At 42.5% G+C, this 23519-nt stretch overlaps 1 protein-coding gene across 1 annotated transcript in view; it reads left to right on the forward strand.

Moving 5' to 3' along the window:
* The window catches only part of tbx15 (T-box transcription factor 15), a 38968-nt gene extending 19615 nt beyond the window's left edge, over positions 1–19353 (forward strand). The window contains exons 7-11 of the mRNA XM_069532683.1: positions 3007–3178; positions 8334–8501; positions 8870–8934; positions 14604–14701; positions 17352–19353. Of these exons, the coding sequence (XP_069388784.1) occupies positions 3007–3178; positions 8334–8501; positions 8870–8934; positions 14604–14701; positions 17352–18184 (1336 nt within the window). The 3' untranslated portion in view covers positions 18185–19353. The remainder of the gene's footprint in view (positions 1–3006; positions 3179–8333; positions 8502–8869; positions 8935–14603; positions 14702–17351) is intronic.
* Positions 19354–23519: the final 4166 nt, after the last annotated feature.

Below are 23519 nucleotides of genomic sequence, written 5' to 3' on the forward strand. Positions count from 1 at the left end.
CTCTGTCAGTACAGTAACCTAATATACAGGCTGGGTTTGGCAAGTGTGTAAATGTGTGTTTTTATGTGCATGCCTGTCTGTGCACACACAGACACACACAAACAAACTGATGAGCTGTTTTCTGTTTGTTGTGTGTTAACGGGGGGTTTCACATGTCAACATCGATGTGTGTTCATCCCGCTGATGGGTATAATTGTGCGTTTGTGAGAGAGAGAGAGAGACGGAGAATCGGGGGCGTGCGCTGCAGTTCAGTTTTGTCAGCTGTATGTTTTGGTGTCGGCTGGGAAGGGAAACGACCCCCCCCACCCCTCTCACCCCCAACCACACACCCACCTCATCCCTCCCCCGTCCGTCCAGTAAGAGTGTCACATAAAGTCCAGTCTTTATTGATCGTGCCGGTGCCAGATGGCAGATTTATGGAAGATGAAAGCGGGCGGACTAATCAGATTTCCAGTCCTGTTTGGGGCTAAAGTTTCCTCGTTCTTAACACTTTCCCTGCTATGCCGAGCGTAACCCTAAACAGGGCTCCAAACAGGAAATTACAGAAATGCCCGGCACCCTTTGTGACTGTGTACGTTTGGTGTGTGCGGAGGTGTGTGCTTCAGATTACTGAAACGTGTCGAGATGTTTGTTTGAGGAATGATGTGTCATTGTCTGAGAGTTGAGTGATAGAAGTTGCCTATATGTCAATGTGAAAGGAGTTTTTCGGGCCTGATGTTTTGCTGTCTGGCTCATATCTAAAATGTTTTGGTTGGATCTCACGTCTCATTTTCGGCCGAAGTAGGCAGCTTTTTATGGAAGCTCTAAAAACCACTTGGCACGATCTGATCAGCACGAAGCAGACACAAAGTTTTCAGGTTAAAAACTGAACCAAGTGTCAAATCAGGCTCTATGCTGAGTCAAATCAAAACTGAGCTAATGAGTGGAAATTGTGGACATGAGAGCCGATTAGTTAATTAATTAATTAATTATGTTTTTAACCCTTGGATTTTGGTCAGTTGGAAGTACTGCAAAATCATTCATGCAAAACAAAATGAACAGAAACAAACCTTTTTCTTTTATAATCATTTTATACAGTGGTGGAGAATCTGTCGTCCTTTCTGTTGTTGTGATCGACACTTGAGTCTCAGCCGCTACTACCCTGGGTCCAAATCACACCAAACTCAATGCTGCACTTCATTGGGCCCCTCATAAGAAACATGACAAGTGTGCAGCTGATAAGACGAACGATTCTCTAGATAAGTGAAACACATTCAGACACATAGAGGCACCAGACAGAAGAATTAGAGCTCCCAGAAATTAACATCTGCACTAAATCCTCCCTGTTGATCCGAAGAGTCTGTAATAATGTAGATTTGTGCTTGAATGTAACGTTGAAAACATCCGTCCAGAGCTGACTTTACCTCCAATATGGCCGCCAGCGGGTGTGTTTGCCAACATGCTGCGAAACGCCCCCCCGATGCTTTTTAAATGTGTGCATGTATTTGTGTTCGCTGTGGCAGAAAGAGGCTGAGTATGTATTTTTGTGTGTTGGAATGTACTTAAGTTTGTGTGTGTGTGTGTGTGTGTGTGTGTGTGTGTGTGTGTGTGTGTGTGTGTGTGTGTGTGTGTGTGTGTGTGTGTGTGTGTGTGTGTGTAATGGGGTGGTGCAGCCCTTTGTGGCAATAACAAAAGGACCAAATGAGAGTTTTGTCCATGTTTCAGGAGTGAGTGATGACTTTGGCAGAGACGCTGCAGATAAAACACTTTGGACTGAGCGCACGGCCAGAACTAAAGGCAAACAGCTGTGCTTCACACTCTCTCTCTCTCACTCACTACCTCTCTCTCCCATTCTGTTTCTCTCTCTCCTCCCATTCCTCCCCTCTTTTATCCCTCTGTCCTTCCACTGTCTCTCTCTCTCTTCATCTTTCTTGCTGATTTTCTTTATCTGTGCTTCTCTGTCTTTTCTTCTTTTCTCTTTCATTCGCTCCCAGCCTTACTTTTCCTTTTGTCGTTTGTTTTTTAAATGGTGCATACTACAGCGACTGGTGGTTTCTGGACCTTTTACAAAGGAGAGTAAAAGTCGTTTTTCTCTCTCTCTCTCCCTCTCTCTTTCTTTCTCACTTCCTTTTCTCTTTCTTCTCTCTCCCTGCTGTTTAATGGGTGGGACGCCCCATCGTACCCAAACTCACACACAACATCATCAAATATTATGGTTTAGCTAAATTGAAACTGCACAGCTGACTGTGTGTGTGTGTGTGTGTGTGTGTGTGTGTGTGTGTGTGCATATGAAATATTTTATGTCGCCGTTGTTAGAAAATTTCAAGCACAATGAAGAAACAACAGATGAGGTTTAAAAGTCGACGCCGTGGCAACACATTTAGAGTGTTTCTTTTCCAGCGCAGTGAAAGAAGCTGAGGCATTCAGCCATGAAGTAACCTCAGAGATTCAAATGAAGGGATTAAGGATTATTAGTTCTGGAGAATTGATGTAACTTCTGCAGAACAACAATGTGATGTATGACACATGAAAACAGAGGAAAATGGAACTTGTAGTTTCAGGGTGGTGTTGTGCTCAGTTCTCCTCCAACACAGAAAATACAATAGAGCCCAATCTTCCTGCGAAAATGTTCAGGAAGGAAGATCCAGTGTTTATATGACATTTGCAGCTCAAACTTTATCTGCAACGACTCGACCAGGCAGGTTTTAACATGAAGTTAAGCAAATTCCCAGCTATCATAAAGTGAAACATTCAAACTTCAATCTTATCTGCAACAATTTACACAAACTGATAACTCAATGAAATAACAAAATAATATTTATCTTCATTTTTTGTGTCTGAAAATAATTACTAAATGAATTATGCCACAGTCTGAAGCCCAATTGCACTTAATGCTCAATCTTTGTGACAAGTTTCATGTGTGCAACACAAAGTTTCTGCTCCTCTTTAGACAAATAGCTCAAAATAAAATCTTCTGTCACTTGATGTTTGTGACACCTGCTGATCTTCCCTCGTCTTGTCTTGCAGGTATGTGTACCACAGCTCGAAGTGGATGGTGGCAGGAAACGCCGACTCCCCGGTGCCTCCGCGGGTCTACATCCACCCAGACTCTCTGGCCTCAGGAGACACCTGGATGAGGCAGGTGGTCAGCTTCGACAAACTCAAACTCACCAACAACGAACTGGACGACCAGGGACACGTAAGCAAACAACTCTTCATCTTAACAGCTTCTCTGTCGCTCGCTGGGTTTACATGTTGTCAGGAAACATCTGTAAATCACTCAAGACAATAAAAAAATATTTAGAGCGTCTTATAAGACTAATGGTAAATATATTAATGCCTCCAATGACACAGGGACATTTCGAAGATACACATTACTCCATAGATACAGTGACTTCAACTTAACAAAAGTATTCAGTTATGCTATACGTTGAGCAAAACATAATATTTTGCACTATTTTACTTCTTATTTCTTCAATTGCCTCTTCCTGTGTCGCAGATTCATGCATTCTTGATGTTGATATTTCCTACATGACCTTAAGGCAACAAAGGAAAATGCACACAGGGATCAGGGAAGTCCGTAATAAAAAATAGTGCTGACTACGGGCTGAAATGCTCGAGCTGTGATTCATTAGTGTGGTTTTGTTCTTCAAACCTCGTGTCACCCCAGGGTGCTGCAGAAACATCCGCGTTTGTTGTGTTTTTCGAAGCATTTGCTTACAAAGGAAAACTGAGGACATCGTGGACATTTTGGTTTCATGACTCACATGAGCTGAGTAGATTTTCTACAACACACACATGCTGCTCTATTTGAAGATTTGATTCTGAATGATTAGCTTTCTAAATCAGCATGGAAAGGTATTGGATGTGTCTTAGAGGGATATGAATCCATGCCCTTGTTTTAATAGGCTATGTAATGGTCATTTCCTTATGGCTCTGTCAAGCATTTTGTAATGAAGCGGTTTCATTACAGGCACCTAATGACTGAAAATGATTTGCAGTTTGCTCCAGCAGCCAGAGCACTGAGCTAAACTTTAAGTCTGACCACAATTGGTCTAATTTACTGCCGAGCTTGTATCCAGTCAGTATCAGAGGTGGGGAGTTAAAGTCAGTCTGTTATTGGGACTTGTGGGTTTCATAGGTGAAATTATTTAAGTGTAATGCAACACGTTGATTCACAATTTGTTTGATTTACTGCTTTTCTTTATGTATAATCAGCAAGTGAGGGTCTGACTTTATAACTCTGTATAGTTAGAATGGAAAAGGGACATGTTTCTTATTAACTCTGACTGGCCTCTTATATTCAAAGCTGCGATGAAAGATGGAAAAAATGCTTAAGAGAATATTATAAAAAAGACCAAATAGCACAATAAGAGCTATTTGTGCAGCTGCAGTGCTGCAAAGCTCTGAGAAAGTTAAAGAGTGGACGTTCACAGAAATCCAACATTTGCAATCTAAAGTTATTTTAGCCAGGAGTTAGCTGATATCACGTCAGTGCAAAGAAGACAAAAAAAAAAAAAAAGAAATGTCTGACAGATGTGTAAAGAAGCAACAAGCTTAGAAAGCCAAGATCTGTCAGCTTGTCTTCATGTTTCTCTGTCCCGTAGGGACCAGGCATTACTTAATGGATCCTTAAAGAGAACAGCAAAGTGTATTTTATCTCACACATCCACAATTTTATCATCAAACTCAAACAAAACATGTTCCCCAGTGAGAATACACAGCTCAAATTTAACCCTCTGGAGTCACGGGTCACAGTGGCGCGATCAAATCACACGAATGGTTCAAGGCATCGCTGCGTGAACACACAGCCACATGAAGCGCTGCTCTCAGCTTGTTTGGTGTTGGTTTTGGTGCAACTAGGTAAAAACAGATGGTAGGAATTTAAAATGTAAAATGTGCAAGATATGAAGGTGCAGGCGTTTAATCTCAAATGAAAATGAACATTATAATACCTGAGAAGTGAATCAGTAAAAGATCGAAACCCTGAGTGAAATTAAGGCCATGAAATGTGTAAAACCACTCAGGGTAAGAAGTTCAGTTTCATTTAAGACTTTTTGTGGAAATTAAAAGATTGAATCCATAGACAATCCCCCTCTGTTTTAAAAACCTTATACTTTAATAAACTGATGAAATGTTCCTCTGCGTTGTTGATGCCCGGTGATGGAGTGATTAGAAAAGTGTAGCGACGGCGCCAGAAGAGAGACGTTTCCAGCTCTTTGACAAAATGGCGGCGGACAGTTTCTCGTAGTGAGCTGTGCGGCTGTCACAGCTCTGCACAACAGCTCTGTGGTGACAAATGAAAAAACATATGGGCGTTGGTGGGCGAGGATTCACGCGCTGGAGGTCGTCTCTCTTCTCTTTTTGCTCAGCTTAAGTTCTGTGTTTCCCCAGGGGAGGGTGTCGGAGGCCAAAGGAAATTAATTTTCGAGCTTCCTGTGTGGGAATCCTCTCCACTTCCCGCTCATCCTCTTGACTCGAGTTGTCGTGAATCGTCCGTCTCATCAGAAACAGACACGGCGCTGCATGTCGTGAATCATCAGGCGTCCCAGTGCAACACAGAAGCGTGAAAAACAATATTTAATGCGTCTCAGACAGCACATCCTCCTCCAGACTGATAAACTGAGCCTCCACCAGTTAGTGATGAACAGATCTGCAGACAGAAAAATGTCACCCTCCTTCTCTCCATCCATCCTAAACTTCTTTTGACAATCGGTCAAATAAATGGAGTGAAGTAAAACAACCCTTTGCAGTGTAGAAGAGAAAAGCGTTCATTGTGTAATATACTCGAGTATAATAATACTGTAATGAAAGGCGGGACTGTTACATCACTGACTGTGTATATAATATATATTATTTGCTTCCAGTAAACTTGAACTACTTTGACTTCAGCTCTCAGTGAAGTAAAGTTTGATGTGTAAAACACATCAGGTCATATGAGGAGATATAAAGTATAGAATATTGCAGCGTGTGTTCTTTCTCATAAAAGCAGAGTTTTACTTTCAGGGATTTCATCATAACAACACGAGCAAAGTTCACAGCTCTGTGTTCTGTGTCATCTGCAGAAATAGAGAGATCATACTGTAAGCTACCAGAGCACGTTCTTGTCCTCGGGACGCCCCGTAACCCGACTGGCTCGGTTCATCTCCGTCGTCATGGGTTCACATCGGCCTCATGCTGTCACTCTGGCCTGTCGTTTATTTCCTGTCTCTCTCCGCTGCTCTATGGGAAAATCTAATAAAACCCTGAAAGCAGCCTGGACTGGCCAATAGAGGCATTTTTTTTTCATTGCTTCCATTTTGCTTTGTTGTCAATGATTGATAGCATTGTAATGTGTCACTGCTGTTGCTCCAGATCGCTCAAAACATGGCCGATACAACACAGGCTGCTTTGAGCACTTGTTTTCAGAGGTTTTTCACATGACAGCAGTGTTATTGTGGCCCCACTCATGTTCAGTCACTGCTGGTGAGCGTCCAAGAGAGAGTCTGCATTGTTCCAGTTTGTAATGAGTAATTTCACAGGGGACACGATGAGTTTAACCCCAGGCTGTGATGACTCTCTTTGATTCCTCATCGTTTATGAACATTAAAGTGTTTTCTAAGTATGTTTGAAAGCTGAAAATCAGCTAAATTTGACGTGAGCTGATTTTCTTCGGAGATACGCACGACATCTGCACATCTCCGGTGTGAACGTCCACATGATTTTCAAAGGGATTAAAGCAACGTCATTACCGACCATGAAAAATGAAAACATCAGTTATTTAGCGTAATTGCATTTGAACGCGGACAACTGTCGGCCGAGGTCCTCTGGCCGCTCTCTGGGTTGTATGTTGTGAGTTCAGCGTGTTGATGTGCGATCCGATTTGACTTTACATCACCTCGGGCTGGCCTGGGACTAAAAGCATGACTCCTCTGGGCCGTGAGGCAGCGTGTATCAAATGTGAAATCTTTATTGCTAAAACATGACTGAGATTCAGCCTGGGCTCGATTCATGAGAGCAGGGCTTTTGCTTGAGCACCACAAACGGACGTTAAAAATCAGTATCCTCTAAAAATGCTGTTTATCTTCACTTACAGATTGAATCATCATGGTCAAAAGAACATAAAGACAAATACATATAAACAGTTTGGCTGGATTTGCAGTCATTTAATGCTTATTGAGAGAACAGCTGCAGGAAAATGTAGCCAGGAGACACTTGTTTCTAATGGGAGACGCTATTTTGCACAACTCGTACTTGCACTCGAGGAAAAAGACACCGCAGCTCCACCCACATGGTTTGATTGACATGCGATCTGAGCAGAATGTGCCAAAACACTAAAGAAATGAACTCAGTGCAACACTAATGAACACAAACTTCTGCAGATCAGAGCGCGCATCTGTGTGTTACGACGCCGCAGCCCCACTCCTAATGTGCATGTGCGTTTGATCTCGCGTGTGTTTGCCTGAGTGTGTGAATCGAGGTCTGGAACGTTAAATAGTGTTTCTGATACTCTGAGCTGTTTCCCCCCCAACGGGCCTGGTTTGGAATGACCCCCTCTGTTGTAGCAGAGAGCGGAGTTCGGGGTTGTTCGGCTCTGGGGAGGTTTTCTCACTCTCGGATTAATCAAGAGCAGACCGAGGCCCTGAGGCCCCGAGGCGAGGCTGGGGCCGACACCGTCTGACGCCTCGGCTCCTCTGTGAAATAATCCTCGGCCCTCCTGCGAGCGTCATCTCAATGTGAACTCAGTGTCGAGTCGCTCTGATAGGGAATCTGTGGAGCTAATTGATGTTATGAAGGAAGTGCATGTTCTGTGTGTTTGCACTCGGAGAAAATCAAAGGCAGAGAGTTAGAGTTCTGTGTTCTGCCTTGAACTGCAAAGTTCACAAGCTCATATTGCAAATGCATGTAGAGACACATTATTCAAGGTGTGAAGGTCCTCACTCAACAAATTCACCTCCTGAACTCAAACTCAAACACTTTTTTTTATATAACTTAGAATCTGCACTTCCCATGTTTTCTCAGTGTTTCCCAAACATAAAGGTATCTGCTGATAGAATAATAAATGCAGAAATGACAAATACATTTTACATTCTAATAAGTTGTTTATTTTCTGAACTGATTTTATTTATTTGATTAATAGTTATATACAAAAAAATATAACATCTTACGAATCAACCATCAGCCATTTAAGAAAATCTAAATATATCAGCTGATATGTCGGCATCTGAAATTCTTAACTCCCTAAGATTGGCATCATCCCCTAAACATCTATATCGGTCAGGCTCTACTTACTTCAGGTAAAACACTCAACTGATTTTTTTTTTTCAAGTCCTCCTTTCTATTAAACTTGATGTTTTTTCCTGTCTTACTTTCAGATCATCCTCCACTCCATGCACAAGTATCAGCCTCGTGTTCACGTCATCAGGAAGGACTTCAGCAGCGAACTCTCTCCAAACAAGCCGGTGCCGAGCGGCGAGGGAGTGAAGACCTTCAGCTTCCCCGAGACCGTCTTCACCACCGTCACCGCCTACCAGAACCAGCAGGTGTGCACCTGCTTGTTAACCATCCTGCAAATGCAGAAATGAATGAAAATCAAATAAATCCTGCAAAATGTGCACTTTGGTTTTTAGTCATTGAGGTTGAATTTAGAAAACATTAGTTAGTTTTCTTTTTAAATATGATCAAATTCAGAAATAACTTGAAAAGTTAAATAAACTGAGCTGATTAAATGTATATTTACTTTACTTATAACTACAGTGGGGGGGGGGGGTTATTAAACTTAAAAACTTATTTTATTTTGTCTTTAATTTCTGGAACTAACCATTTGTATCATGGAACCAATAATACTAGTATTAAACAATAAAATACAGTAATCAGAACGATCTCCTTGTCCTGTTCCTCCTGTTTGCAGATCACCAGACTAAAGATCGATCGCAACCCGTTCGCCAAAGGATTTCGGGACTCCGGCAGAAACAGGTACAATATCACAGCATCTGTCACACAACACGTCCTGTCACGGTCTGTTCCACGCTGCCAGCAAAAGTCAAATCTTTTATTTTTGTTCTGTGTGACTTTTAATATGGAAATGATCCTCTGAAGTTAGCACTTAGCACCATATGCTGTTCTATATAAAAACAGATGCTTCGTCCGCTGCCAAGAAGAAGAATGAGTCAGATCTGCAGCACAGAGACGGAGAGCGATTGGTGGACGCATCGCTCTCTCTCTCTCTCTTTGTTTCTGTTATTGTCTCATTCATCTGATGAAATGCTCATAAAGTCTCAACATGCACATAGTTGCTCAAAATGCAAATAACACTTTTTTTTTGCATGAAAATACAGAATCCAGATGTTGTAGTTCATTCATTTCACCTGTCGATTGATGTTTTACCACCACAACACGTGATGGACATGCTGCATTATTATCAGACCGTACAACTTTAATTACAATTCTCAGGGTCATTTTATGTTTCGACGTGATGGCGGCTCAACGCCCTTGATGTCGCTTCATTCCAACAACATCTTTATTTTCATTAAAGATAAGTTGGAGAAGGAATAAAAGCAGATCTGTCACAGACCTCATCACCGCTTACTGTCTGTGTAGCTGCTGTTGATTATTTGGTTTTAGAAAGTAAGAAAGTAAAGTTGTAAAGGAATTAGAACCAGAGTTGCACCAAACAAATGTAAAAGCAGAAAACAAACACACAGATTCCTATAGAGTCCAGTAAAGTGCATGAACACACAGACTAACGTCCCTGTCATCTTTAGACGGGAGCTGGTGATATATAGTAGATTTAAAGGACTGAAGGTCATTCGTCCTGCATATGAGATTTTATTAACAGTTTTTTGAATCATGGGACAGCTGTGGCTCAAGAGGTGGAGATGGTCACCCACTTATTCAGAAGGTCGGTGGTTTGATCCCCGGCTCAAGTACGCAGCATGTTAACGTGTCCAAGAACAAGTGCTGTACAGTTTTAACGATGCACAGTTCAAGCTCCAGCATTTTTCATGTAGCTTCTCACCTCTGCTACCTGCAGCCATCTGAAACATCCGCCTTCAATCGGAACTGTTTCTTGCCAAGTTTTCACATGATAAGAAGTTCCTGAAGAATTTGAGTCCTCTAAATATGTATTTCTTCAAGATCCATTAACTTTTCTCTGAGAAATGAAGGAAAACATGAAATAAGGTCCCAGGAGACAATTTCTAATTTAATTTTGATCCAGATCTGAACCTAAATTTAATTGGCTGTCACCGGCCTGTTACGTATCCTATTATCTGTACTTCTTGATTCATCTCCATTATCCGTCTTCTCTTAAAGGTGGGCTGAATATTTTATATTCCCCTTTTTTTTCTACACAGGCACATAAAACCATTGCATTTTTTTCAACACATACTTAGGACGTGTTTCAGACTGAAATATACTGTAGTCGTAAAAAGCTGCTGGAACAATGGTTTGAATGTAATTTAGTTTTTTTTTAACCGAGACGTCTAGACATCTTTTGACCTGCAAATCACCAAATCCATGCCTATGGGGTCATTAACGCTCCGTCTGAGGTAATGGCTTTTTATTCCACATTCCCACACACTCGGTGAGTCATTCAACATCACACATTTTAAGACTCCGGCAGGATTCTGTAAGAAATGTTGACTCTGGGCTCCACTCGTCCTGTCACAGCCTTAAACGTCACAGAGACAGAGCAGCTCTCGCACACACACACACACACACACACACACACACACACACAAACCCAACTCATAGACAGACCCAACATATAGACATTTCTGTGACTGGTGTGATCCTGTCGTCCGTCACCAGCTGTTGCATGAGCCCTGTTCTTGCTCTCAGAGTGAACATTCCTATTAGTTGCTGACGCTGCAGAGTCAAAACTGGACCATTCTGGTAAATTGTATTTATCTGGCACTTTTTCAGTCGTGCCCAAGGACACTTGGGCGCATGCAGACTGGACAAGCCGGGGATCGAACCACCGAATGTCCCTATACCTCCTGAGCCACAGCCACCACCCCCCCCCCCAAAAAAACCACATCCCACCCACAGATGTACATTTTGAGCTAATAAGCTAATATAATGAATAAATGTGCTTGATTTTCATCTATAAAAACAAAACCTTGTATTTTCTCTCCTCAAGTTTCCTCCTCACTTCCTCCATTCCTTGCTCCCTCTCTCCTGGTCTCTCTTCTCGCTCAAATCCTCCCTCGTTCTCTCGGTTTCTGAATTATCATATGTAACGTTTGACGAGGAGAGAGAGGCGGGGGTGCACTGAGCCACCAGACCCCTCCGCACATGAAAGCAAACCCCCTCATCTGGTCTGCATTATTGGCACGCAGATATTTGAGACATCTTTTTTCATTTTTCAAACAATAGACCGTTTGATTTATGGAGTGGCATTAGAATTTCTTTGCAGAAAAAGGCTACAGATGAAAAGATAAGGAGAATGAGATATTTGTCCGCAGAGAGAGAAAATGAATTTACCCTCACGTATCGCTTGTGATTCCTTCTCTTCGGTCTTGTTGGGATTTATTTAGATCTGAATGTGGAGCGTGGACGCTGTGAGATTCTGTCACCTTAAAAACCCTCTGAGTCATTTTGAATTACACGCTTCGCTTCTCAAGCTGCTTTTTGATCTTTGATGGTTCGTGGATGTTGTTAGTGAGCTGCTGACCCTCCGTCTTCATTCTGCCTCTTTTGCAGAATTCTGGTGACGTAGGGTTTGATTGGATAGGAGTGTCTGCTGCACATGAAATATAAAACTGCAGATACTTTACTTTGTAATTCACTTTTATAAAATGTAACACCACAGCTGGAAGGTTTTAAGACATGTTTTTATGGGTTTAAAATGTCAATGACGATGATTTAAATTTGGAAAAACTTCTGGAATTCCAAGGATGAGCATTTACTATACAATGACTAATCTTTATTTATAATGCAAAATATAATTTTGTTCATAGTAGATGAAAACTACAATAAAATACATTTGCAATAATAGAAAGAAGATAAGGATAAAATTTATAACAGTTAAAATCTACATTGAAGAAAAGCAGCAGGATCCTCTGACTGATTATCATCATCTCAGTGATGGTTGCATGTCAGTGTTAGATGCAGTCAATTAATAAAGTTTTGTAAGGATAATCTGATTTGTGATTGGCTCCTGTGCACAGCACATTGCACATTTGCTTTTTCATTTAACTGAGGAAAGGGGGCGAGTCGCCTCCAGTTCCTGTATCAAATGTATCCTCCGTCCTGTCTGGCCAGTTTCAAAATGCGGGTGGCTTTACCGGTCATTCCTGAATGCTCACACAATAAAACCTAATCATATTTGTAAAAATAGATCTGTATTAAATGTGTGATAAATGTGAGCCTTTTGACAACACTGCACAATAAAGAAAAAATATATTTATGTTATTTAATGTTATATTGAAAGTTTGGCCTTGAAAGAACATGGATGATACTTATTAACCATTAACCCTCCAATGATCTGCAGTCAGTTCAGCTCATATACAGAAGTGGAAGGCTGGAAACATTTTGAAATCTTCTGCTATTGTTGCTTCCATTAGAGTCGGATATGAGCCCGATTAACAGTCACACTTACTTCTTTTTGGTTTATTGGCAGAAATGTGGAAAATTACAGACTAATTCCACTTCGAGGGGAAATTTGAAATTAACGAACGGCAAATCTGCTCTGCTAATCCTCACATTAAGCACCAACTTGTTTTCCTGACGTACCTAATAGCTTCTTAATAGAAAACCCTCCCCAGGTGTTACGGAGGTGCAGCGGCTTGTGTCTGGTGACCGGCCTTTATGGCCTAGCAGAGGGATACAGCTCATTTGTTGGGTTTTGGTCCCGCTGCAGTGTGTCTTTATGAATGAGTGCAGTGATTGCGAGGCCCTGCCCGATTAGCATGGTGCACTAACGAGCTGCCACGGGCTGGGAGTCAGTGGCCCTAAAACAACACGGCGAGCGAGCGGCGACGGCCGCTGGTTTCCCTGGGTCGGGGCCGAGTGGCGCGCAGGGAAGTAAATCAAGCAGGAAGGAGAACCGTGTACAGATTCAAGATGAAACGTCACCTAGATTTATGTGCACTGTAAAAGCCTGCTCCTTTTTAATGGCTCCAGTTTCCTCCGAGCAGGACTCCAGTTTCTCCCGCCCCCTCGCTCTCTCTCTCTCTCTCTCTCTCTCTCTCTCTCTCCCTCCCTCTGTTCATTCTGATGCTCTCTCAACCAGTCTTGTTATACACATTTATTCTCACTCTATCTATTACTCAGGTCCATCGCTCTCCTTTTCCAGTTGTGTATTAACACACACACACACACACACACACACACACTCTCACACTCACACGACGACTTCAGACAACATTACATTGACTTACATTCGTTTCCTGGGGACTTTAACCTTAACCATTGCTACTGCCGGTCTAACCTGAACCTTAACCTAACCCTTCAACATGTTTTCAACTTAAAATTTAACGATCTGTTTCTGGGGACCTGCTTTTTGTCCCCATAATGTGACAGTGTAAACAGATGTGAGTCCCCTTGAGTACATAGCCCCATACGTTTGTTCCATGTTTTATGTCTACTTTATAATCAATATTAAAACTTACATTCAGTCAAACCATATTAGACACAATCTATCCTAAATAAAGCTTATTATTTATTATTATTACTATGTTAAGTTTTTTCTCACATTGGTTGAAAAGTAAAGAAAAATGCAAAATTTAAAATTAACCTTTAAATACAATAATGATATTATATTATGTTGCACCTTTAAAGCCCCATGAGGCAAATTGTGATTTGTAAATAAAGTGTGACTTAGTGTTAAAACATCTAATTACACTAATGGACATAAACTTTATAGATTTCACATACGTCAACTTTATGGCAGAAGAATCTGTGGCTCAGGATATGGAGCGGGTCGTCCGCTAAAGGTCGGTGGTTAGATCCCCGGCTTCAGTGATACTGATACATGTCTTAACACGACAAGATTAACAAGAAGAAAATGGGGAAAATGAGGTGACTCCCAAAACAGCGACTTTAGATCACACATGACTCAATCGACTGGACGACATGGAAGATGGAAAATAAACGTTTTCCCTCTTTTCTTATGTTTATGGTTTGTTTGGGAGTTAAGTGGAAAAAATACACCACCGACAATAGAAATGTAATTAACAAAATAAATCAAATTAAATCCCTAAATTAAATAAAAACATTAAAACGGACGTGAGTCTCCTTCGCCTCTTCGAGGACTCGAGGCAGCTGAGAGTCTGAACACCAACGTCTCTGGCGTCATGTTGAGATTTTGGAACATGTTTTCGTGCAGCTCCGTCCGCCAGAGGAGCTCAGATGTTAAACAGCTCAGATATAAGTAGGAGCGCGGCCACGTCTGGCTTAAAAACATGCAATGAAAATCTTCAAAAATCAATAACCATCCACTCTAAAGCCAATAACATTAAACCTTCCCCTCTCACTCCCAATCAAACTCTCTCTGTCTCTTCTCCTCTTGCGTTCATGTCATCTGGTCAACACACACATGCTCAGGCCAATATTGTCTCTCTCTTTTCCTCTGTTATTTCTGCTGTGGTTGTTTTGTGCTCTGAATCTCTCCTCCCTCTCTCTCTCTCTCTCTCTGTCAGGACCGGCCTGGAGGCCATCATGGAGACTTATGCTTTCTGGAGACCTCCTGTGAGGACCCTGACATTTGAAGACTTCACCAACATGCAGAAACAACAAGGTGCGATAAATATTACCCCCCCCCCAGTCCTCTTCATCTTCCCCTAGTGTCTTTGTAGACACAGGTTTTAGAGCAGGACAATAAAGGACAAATATATTATCAGTTTCCTTTCTGGTGCCGGGATGCTGTATTGTTTTGGATCCAGGTCAGGGGGCAGATCCAGGAATTTTATAATTTTTAGGTACATTTTTCAATGTTTACCGGATTTGTTGGTGGTGGAAAAAAAATCAGACATGTTCTGATCTTTATTTGCATTTTGTTGAAAATCCAAATAAAGATCTGTGATATTTAAATGTGGTTTCATAAGATGGACTGTTGGGCCTTGGTGGTGATGTGACTATAGTTCTAGTTTCACCCCGTTTTATTATCTTTTTGCCGGTGAGTCGACACATTGCCATTATTCTCGATTCATCTTTTTAATATATGAGTCATAATTGTAATTGTTTAACTGTAAAGATTATTTAATCCAATCTTCAACAAAAGTGAAAAGATTAGACGACAAAGTAAAGTAATTTTTTTCATTCAGCACTCAGAGTCGTGCCCAGTGGTAATTTACACGTCCTTGATGCTCGTGCCGTCCCACCCTGGTCTATCTCACCACTCTCTGCAACAGCCATCACTGTCCTTCATGTGAGCTTGGCCTTCTGCGTTGTTACTCCTGCAGGTCGGCCTGCGCCTGCTGAGCTGTTCACACCTCCATCGAAAATGAAATAAAGTCATTAAACAAACCCTGCTGCTCCGTGACACAGCTCCCTTTGTGTGACGTCCAGTGCCGGCACCAGGTCTTAGTCATGTCTCTTATCAAGGCCCTGAAGCACCTCTGCTTCCTCACCGACCTTATCGCAGTCTCCTCTGGAGGTCAGCATGACGTGACGCTGCGTATTTTGTCTGAGCAGGCGGACATGTGTTTGTTATCATTAAACTCCTCCAGAGTGATCAGGGTCCTTGCGTCGGCGGTGAACCCTGCGTCACCCTGTAAGGACACCGTGGTGTACGTGTAGTTTAGTGACCATGTGTGAGTCCGTTGCTTCGCCCTGACGGTCCTGGTAATCAACTATTCCACTGAAGCACCTTTACCCTTCTAACCAGAGGAAAACATGACATCACCAAACTATATCTTCCTCTCTTCCCTCCTCTGTCTTTTCCCTCGTATATATCTACCTTCCTCTCTTCCCTCTGTAAACCCCTCCCCCCTCATCTCTCTGAGCTGTGGCGATATTATCGAAGGCATATGGTGCAAAATCAGAACCCCAGCCAAGCGAGTCCTGGATCATTTAGTTATGCCTCCTCATGGTTTCAAACCGAATTTCTCCAACAGCAAGATGAACCAGGGCCAAATTCTCATTAATAGTGAAATATGCAATTGATATCCCACAGCTATCAATTCGCTATGAAAGGCTTGACTTAGTGGATCCGCTTTGTGCCAACTGGGGATGTGGGGGGGCTCTGTTGACCAGACATGGTCAAAACTGAATCCATATTTCTCTCTGCATACCAGCAGTATATTTTATGATATGGTCCACGATCTCGTACCCAGCACAGGTTCAAAGAGTCTGAAATTAGTCCAAAGGTAGGAGTTTGAGAAAGTCCACATGGGTCCATCAGGTTATTTATAAAATTGGCAACATGTGAATTGATATTGTGGCTCTCTGCTTGTTTTATTTGTCTCTGTACCTGCTCTCAGATATATCACTGAACTTCAGATACTCTCCCTCGGAGTTTAGTAAGAACGAACCCCTCAGAATCACACAAAAAAAAAAGAAGATATTTCAGGGGCAGACAATGAGAATCAAGACCTTTTGGTGATAAGAGCGGTGTCGATGCGATGGTTTCATAAGAGGATGAAGTATATGTACAAAAAATATATTTCTTTGGTTCATTATTTCATTATATACTATATATAACGTATATTATAAAATCGGTAGAACACATTCTTCCTGCACGGCCACATGGTAGAGAGGATGTGGAGGTCAGGAAATGAGAGAGTAATACTAACACCTCCCCGCAGGGAAATCCTGTTTGTTTCTCGCTCCTCTCCACAGGGAGGTCAGAGGTAGACGGGCATGGATTCATGTCACTTTCCCATAATATCAAATTTTCTTGTAGAAAAAAAAGAGAGTGGGTGAACATGTGTTGGAACACGGCAGAGAAACACCACACTGAAGGAAGAGGTCACTTAAATTATGACCTCAACATTAACATGGAAGACTCTTGCCAACATGAGGAAATGATAGATGCCCTGTAAACATTATTTATGAAGTTAGATGTTTGATTTTAGATTTTTCTTTTCAATTATTAATTAAATTCTATGAAACCTTGAATCTGATTATGAACAACGCCCCACATCATGGTGTAACTTGTAAAATCAGGGCTGCAGACTTCATGTTTTATTTCAGAAGTTTTCAATTGATCCTGATTCAAACTTCAAACATTACACACTCATAGATACTCATCCTTGTTTTACTCATGTTTTTCACCAATATCCATGAATTATTCTCATTAATGAGTTAGTTTCCTGGATCCGCCCTCTGATTTGGAAATCATTTCAGTTACTTTCGTGCCATTTTTCTACCAAACAGTCAGGAATGAAAACTTTCTTGGCGTCTGTAATCAAAGTCACTGTATTTCATTCTGTTTGTCTGTTTTCCAGGTGGAAGCACAGGCACTTCACCCACCACCTCCAGCACAGGAACCCCCTCCCCTTCTGGTGCGGCCCACCTCCTGTCCCCCTCCTGCTCCCCTCCGACCTTCCACCTGGCTCCCAACACCTTCAATGTGGGCTGCAGGGAAAGTCAGCTCTGCAACCTGGGTCTGTCTGAGTACCCAGCGTGTGCCCGCAGTAACATGGCGGCCCTGCAGGGCTACGGTGGCCTGGCCGACAGTTCCTACGGACGCCTCCAGGCTGCAGGGGGCGGTGTGGCCTCCGCTCAGCCCTCTGAATCCTTCCTTCCACAGAGGACTTCCTCCTTGATTGCTGCTGGTATGCAAGGGAGCACTCATCCATCCCTGACCGGTGGCAGTGGCGGCAGTGGCACCGGAGGCAAGATGGAAGCCTACGGCGGTCAGCTCGGCTCCTTCCCAGCCTCGCAGCTTCAGTATGTGATGCAAGCCGGAGGCGGCTCGAGCGCCGCCTCATCCTCCTCATCCGGATCCTCCCCTTCCTCCGCCCACATGTTCAGTGGGAGCCACCACCACGTGCAGCAGGGCTCCTACAACGCTTTCTCCCTGCACAACCCTTACAACCTGTACGGATACAACTTCCCCACCTCTCCTCGTCTGGCCACCAGCCCGGAGAAGCCCCAGGGAGGTTTGCTCTGCTCCTCCTCACCTGCCGGGGCCTTCGCTGAGCGCCAGTACCTGTCCAACGGAGGCATGGACACGATGCACATGATCGGCAACACCACCGGTGGCCAGCAGGGCGGCGGCTCCTGCGACGGTCGTCAATATGGCTCCTCTTCTCAGATGTCAATGCACATGGTGTAGAAACCGCCATCGAACCTCACAGTCCGCCATGTTTCTTAAGTCTTTCAGCTGAGAAGCTTATCTCTCATCTATGAACCCAGTTTGGCGTCAATGTCAAACAGGTGTTTTCACATGAAATGTTAACGTACTGAGGTACAAAACAAACCTTTCAGAAAAGGATATCATCTCATGTTTTTGTTTTTAAAGACTCCCCGCCACTTACAAAGCAATATAGTGGGAGTCAAAGTATTATTAAATTATCTATGTATTAATAAAGTGAAGAATCGGGGGAGCAGCTTGATGCTCTTACAGTTTCTGACAGGAAACACGTGCGGTGTGAGAAGGAGAGAGAGGAGCCCACACGCTCTGCTTCAGGAGGATTATCAGTGTGAATATGTAGCGGTGCAATAGCAGCAACAGCCTCTTCAAGTGACTCACTCTTGATTTTGGGGACTCAAAGGCCATCGGGTCACGACATCCTGTAACCAAAGAGTCTTCACTGTGATCCAGAAGTTTTTTACTTCACGCAGCACTTGAGTCGTATCGTTTTAGAAATGTCAAGGGGTCAGCGCTCCGTCCGTCATGGTCTGAAGTTTGGGCTGGAATGAAAGGGACAACTGGACAAGATTACCGAGTGACTCACTGCTCTACATATACGCAGGAGCGTGCGTGGGGAAGTATCTGTGCGCTGCGGCGACCGGGTCGATGTGCCAAACAGGCTGAACACAACACATGGACGCAGTAAGTCAAAGAAGTGTAGGTCAGGTCGACAGAGGGATTACGTCTTCATCCTGAAAACTCCCAGCATCACGGCGTGTACACGAGGACTCCGCCACACACCGTCAACCTGCTCTCCTCATAGACTGGAATGGTTTCACTAGGTTTGAGTGGATTACGTTTTAAAGCATATTATATATAAATAAGATGGCAAATGCAATCAATAACATAAGCTTAAAGGTTGTTGTGTGAAAAGTTATAAAAGAAGCAATAGCAAAACAGAGTTTTTGTTTTGGTGTGTTGTAGAGATGTGTATTTAAGTGCTGAGCAATATAACGATTTTACAGCCCCATCGGTGATGAAATGTGTGAAGAAAAGGGAAATAGTTCAATAATTCTTTTTTTTTTGAGGCATTTAAAAAATGTAAATACAGGTGCCAAGCACATAAAAAGCTCAATAAACGTTTTAATTCATGTACATGGCTTTGATTACCAGCTGCATGTGTGTGTGTGTTTGTGTGTACTTGTGTCTTTGGGCTATGGTTAGAGTTAGGTGTAGGTTATGGATTTGCTCATGTCGTGGGGAACTCGTCTCTTTGTGAGGACGAAAAGCAAGTAAAAAAATATGAATATAACACATCCGATGAAAAAAACATTTCATTGGTTCTACATTGACAAAATATCACAACTGGAAGCTTCAGCTAGAGAATTTATTGGCGTAGAGACGTTTCGAGCACAAGGGCCTTCCTCAGAATAAAAGCAGGTACCCATCACTAATAAAGTAATATCACAGAAATTCAAAATTCATAGAAGACAACGTTACGTCCTCAGAATAACAGTATGGGATTCTAATGGTTGGAGTTAACGTACCCTGACTCACAGCCTCAAGGCTTCAATACCAACAACTGACATGATTATTAATCACATGAGAGTTTGCTGCTTATAAAACTCACACATCTGCTCTGCTCCACATCACAGGCCCGGGCTTCAAACGCTGATGCAATGTGTCGATCATAAACCAAACTGGGAGAAATGGACCCAAATAAAAAAAAGACACATTTTCTCCCTGCTGGTTCTGTTTATTAAGAGAACGAAGCCAGCGGCACGGCTGTTGTCCTCCACGCACATAAACATGGCACCTGTTTAAAGAGACGGACAAATCCCCCTTGTAATGATTTGAACCTCCCAGAAAAGAAAACAGCATTTAGGGTCGTTCCTGCAGCTTTGTGGTTCCCCTCTTGTTACACAGGCACAGACTCGGGAGGGGATTCAGCCGGGGGCCAATCAGCATCCATTACACGGACGTCTTCTGAGCGGCTCTCCCCAATCACTTCCTATCATGTGTACGGCTCGAGCCATGAAATATCATATCTGAACCATCATGAGAAAATGAAGGGGTTGCAGCACCGTGGAGACAACGACTCGCTATTGGAAACACCTGTTTTTCCAAGCATGACTCCAAATAATGAGCAGGGTGATGCAGCGGAGAGAAGTGCATGATTTCATAATTTGGCTCCTCTCCATCTATCTGGACAATATTTCCAATAATTATTCACATTATTTGTCTGATACACTCGCTCTCTTGCCCCCCCCTCCCCCTGTCTTCACCGCAAATTTACTTCGGGGCCTGTTAGATTAGGAGGCGTATTTGTAAAGAGGAGCCGTGCACATGGATCCACAGAGCGGCCGGATGACATAATGCACATCAGGTCTGTTTTTATACCGTAAACTGTCCATCAGCTCCCTAAGTGGAAAAGAATGGCTGGGTTTGAGTAACAGCCACTCGCTGCCTTTCATCGTCTTTCATTAGAAACTAAATATGCAAACAATCCCATCGGCTGATTAATTGCAGAGAGCGGCCGGCTCGCCGTAAAACAAGAAACTGCAACAATGTGCGATACAGGGCCGGGTATTTTAACGAGACGCTCTGACAGAGATGAGAGGGATCCGGTGCCTCGTCCACTGCTTCGGACCCAGTGTGAGTGACAGCACGCTGACTGGAGGGTATCCCATAATCCCCCACCCCGCTTCAACCATTGATCTTTCTCTCCAAACACATTTCAGACGTTTTTACAGACTCAGAATCGCTCTCTGGAGAAATGCACTGGCCCAGGGGGGGTTCAGTGACCATATGCAAAAAAAACAAAGAGGAGAAATATTGTTTTAATTCCTTGGATGTGAGGATCTGGTTTTGATAGGACAGTGTGAGCTTATATGCTCCAATCAGAAATTCCTGGTAAACTATTGCCCTCTTGTGTTTATTCCTCTCTTATGCTTGAGATTCCTCGGCTCGACTCATCTTCACCATAAATTATTGCTGACAGGAGACGTGGACCCACTTTTCGGAGGTGTTACAGTGCGTCTGACATGTGTAGCCTATTGAAGCACTAAATCACGGCTCTTTCACAAAGGACTTTCACATACCTTCAGCCGCCGTACACCAGCGCTTTTCTTTTTTTCCTTCCTTCAAGGAACATCTTGAAACTATTTCCAGACTGATAAAGTCATGATTCAGATGTCAAACTTAAAAAAAAGAGACACACAGACGCTGGTCATGTGGCCAGTGTTTTGTGCTGAAAAAGAATCTCTACTCAGTTAATTAGCTCATCTGGTACAAAACACAATCAGTCCAATGATGAGCTGCTCATAACATCATGACTTCTAATCATGACTTTTATTATTCTGATAAAAATAGTTTACAGACACTAGTTCTTTGATGGTCAGTGACTTTCTGACAGACATTTATTTCACTGAACCTCAAAATAACAGATAATCTGGTTGTGATCTTTGCACAGAACCATTTAAAACAGGAAGACTGTGACGATCACTTTCTTCTTTCTGCTGATTGTGGACAAAATAACACCTGAAACATATTTTTATAAAATCATCACACAGTTTAGGTGATGGTGAAATCCCAAATAATGTTTTGGGCATAACCTAGTATGTGGAATAACTATAATTAATAATAATAATAATATAAACATTATTCTGCCAATCAATATAACATTTACTCCATAAAATGTTGCAGGGGTCAGTTTTTTTAAATTTTTCATCTAAAATATATATTTAGCTTAAAAATACAATATTATATAACAAAATAAAAATGACATTAACCTATGTAGGTGAAATTAATACTATGACTTGAGACACGAATAAACACGTTTTGAATAATCAAAACCTTGGAAAAAAAAAAAAGCTGCAGTATTGAAAGCTTCCATTGACGGGATACAGATTGGAAAAATATTGATAACATGCTAATTAATTAATTAATTAATGTATTATATTTCAAACAAGATGTTTTGGACACAGACTCACTCATGAGCCACTGGTGTGTTTGGTGCTTTCATCCCTCAAACTGACCTCAGCCTGTATCCTCTGACCTCCCTGAATCTTAATCCATAAAGATCCTTAAACAACAGCAAAGCAAAACTGTGAACCTGAAATAGATTCAAACATAGAAGAAAGACACAAACATGAAAAGTGGGAGTAAAACACACAATTATTCCCACACTCTCAGAAAAAAAGGCCTCAGCGATGGCACACAGGTCAACAGGAAACCGTCTAAATGATTTTTCTTCTTCCTCAGGAGGGAAATGTTTCAGATAGTTGACCCCCACAGGCAGGTGGTTCTGATAAACCCAGATGGAGACAGGCCCGTCCCAGGCTGTCCCAGGGTGCCGTGCCTGCTGTGTACAAAGACTCCCCGCTGGGAAGCCCCCGAGTCTAAATGAGAGAGGTCCGGTAACGTGCAGCAGTTTGCAGGCAGCCCCTCAGAGATCCAGCGGATAGTGTGACTGACTGGGCAGGTGACCTGGACACTGAGATCCCTGTGGAGGGTTGGTTTTAGAGTGTGAGAACCAGAGAGGTGGAGAGTGAGAGGGATGTGCAGCGGTGCAGGTAAAATAAATGGAATTGTGCTTGAACACAGCGGATTCATTCATCAAACCAAATACTGTATCTGTTATTTTCAACAACTCAAATATCAGAAATTTACCACTTTTGTTTGTTTTGTCTAATTGAAAACAGATTTTTATCTTCACATTCTACTTCTTTATTATTCTGTACATTATTATATTATTTCAACATTTCAGTCTTGTTTTTTTTAGTTTCATTTCCATCTGTTTTGTTGTTTATTTCTTTGAGTAACTGAAATGGTGAAATGTCTCTGTGTGAACATCTTTTCTCAGGACTTGCCATTCTGCTTTGGACATTTTCTGTCTATCCTCTGGCATAAAAAAAAAGTTGTTTTAAAATTCTCCTTTCCTACCTCCTTACCTCGTCTCCTTCATTTCTTTCCCTGACCTCGTGATGTATTCCATCAGGGTCAAGGAATAGTGGTTAGGAAAGGAGGTTATTTGGACTTTCCGAACGCAGCCTCAGAAGAAATGCTGGAGAGCAGATGAGGAAAATGAGAAACAGGTGATGGTAGGTGGGGACGTTTCAGTGATTGGAAATGGAAAACAGACGAGCAGGTGGATCTGGTGACAGACAGAAGATCCGGGGCTGTCTGGTGGGCGGGTGGAGTGAAACTGACGACCAATGAGTGGAGCTGAGACAGAAATCAGGGCCGACGGCTTGTGTTCTGGCCTCGGACATGATCTGTGTCTGATGACTGCTGGCATCAAAAAGTAAGAGCTGTT

The sequence above is a fragment of the Paralichthys olivaceus genome, chromosome 10 (assembly GCF_024713975.1).
Source record: "Paralichthys olivaceus isolate ysfri-2021 chromosome 10, ASM2471397v2, whole genome shotgun sequence".
NCBI lineage: Eukaryota > Metazoa > Chordata > Actinopteri > Pleuronectiformes > Paralichthyidae > Paralichthys > Paralichthys olivaceus.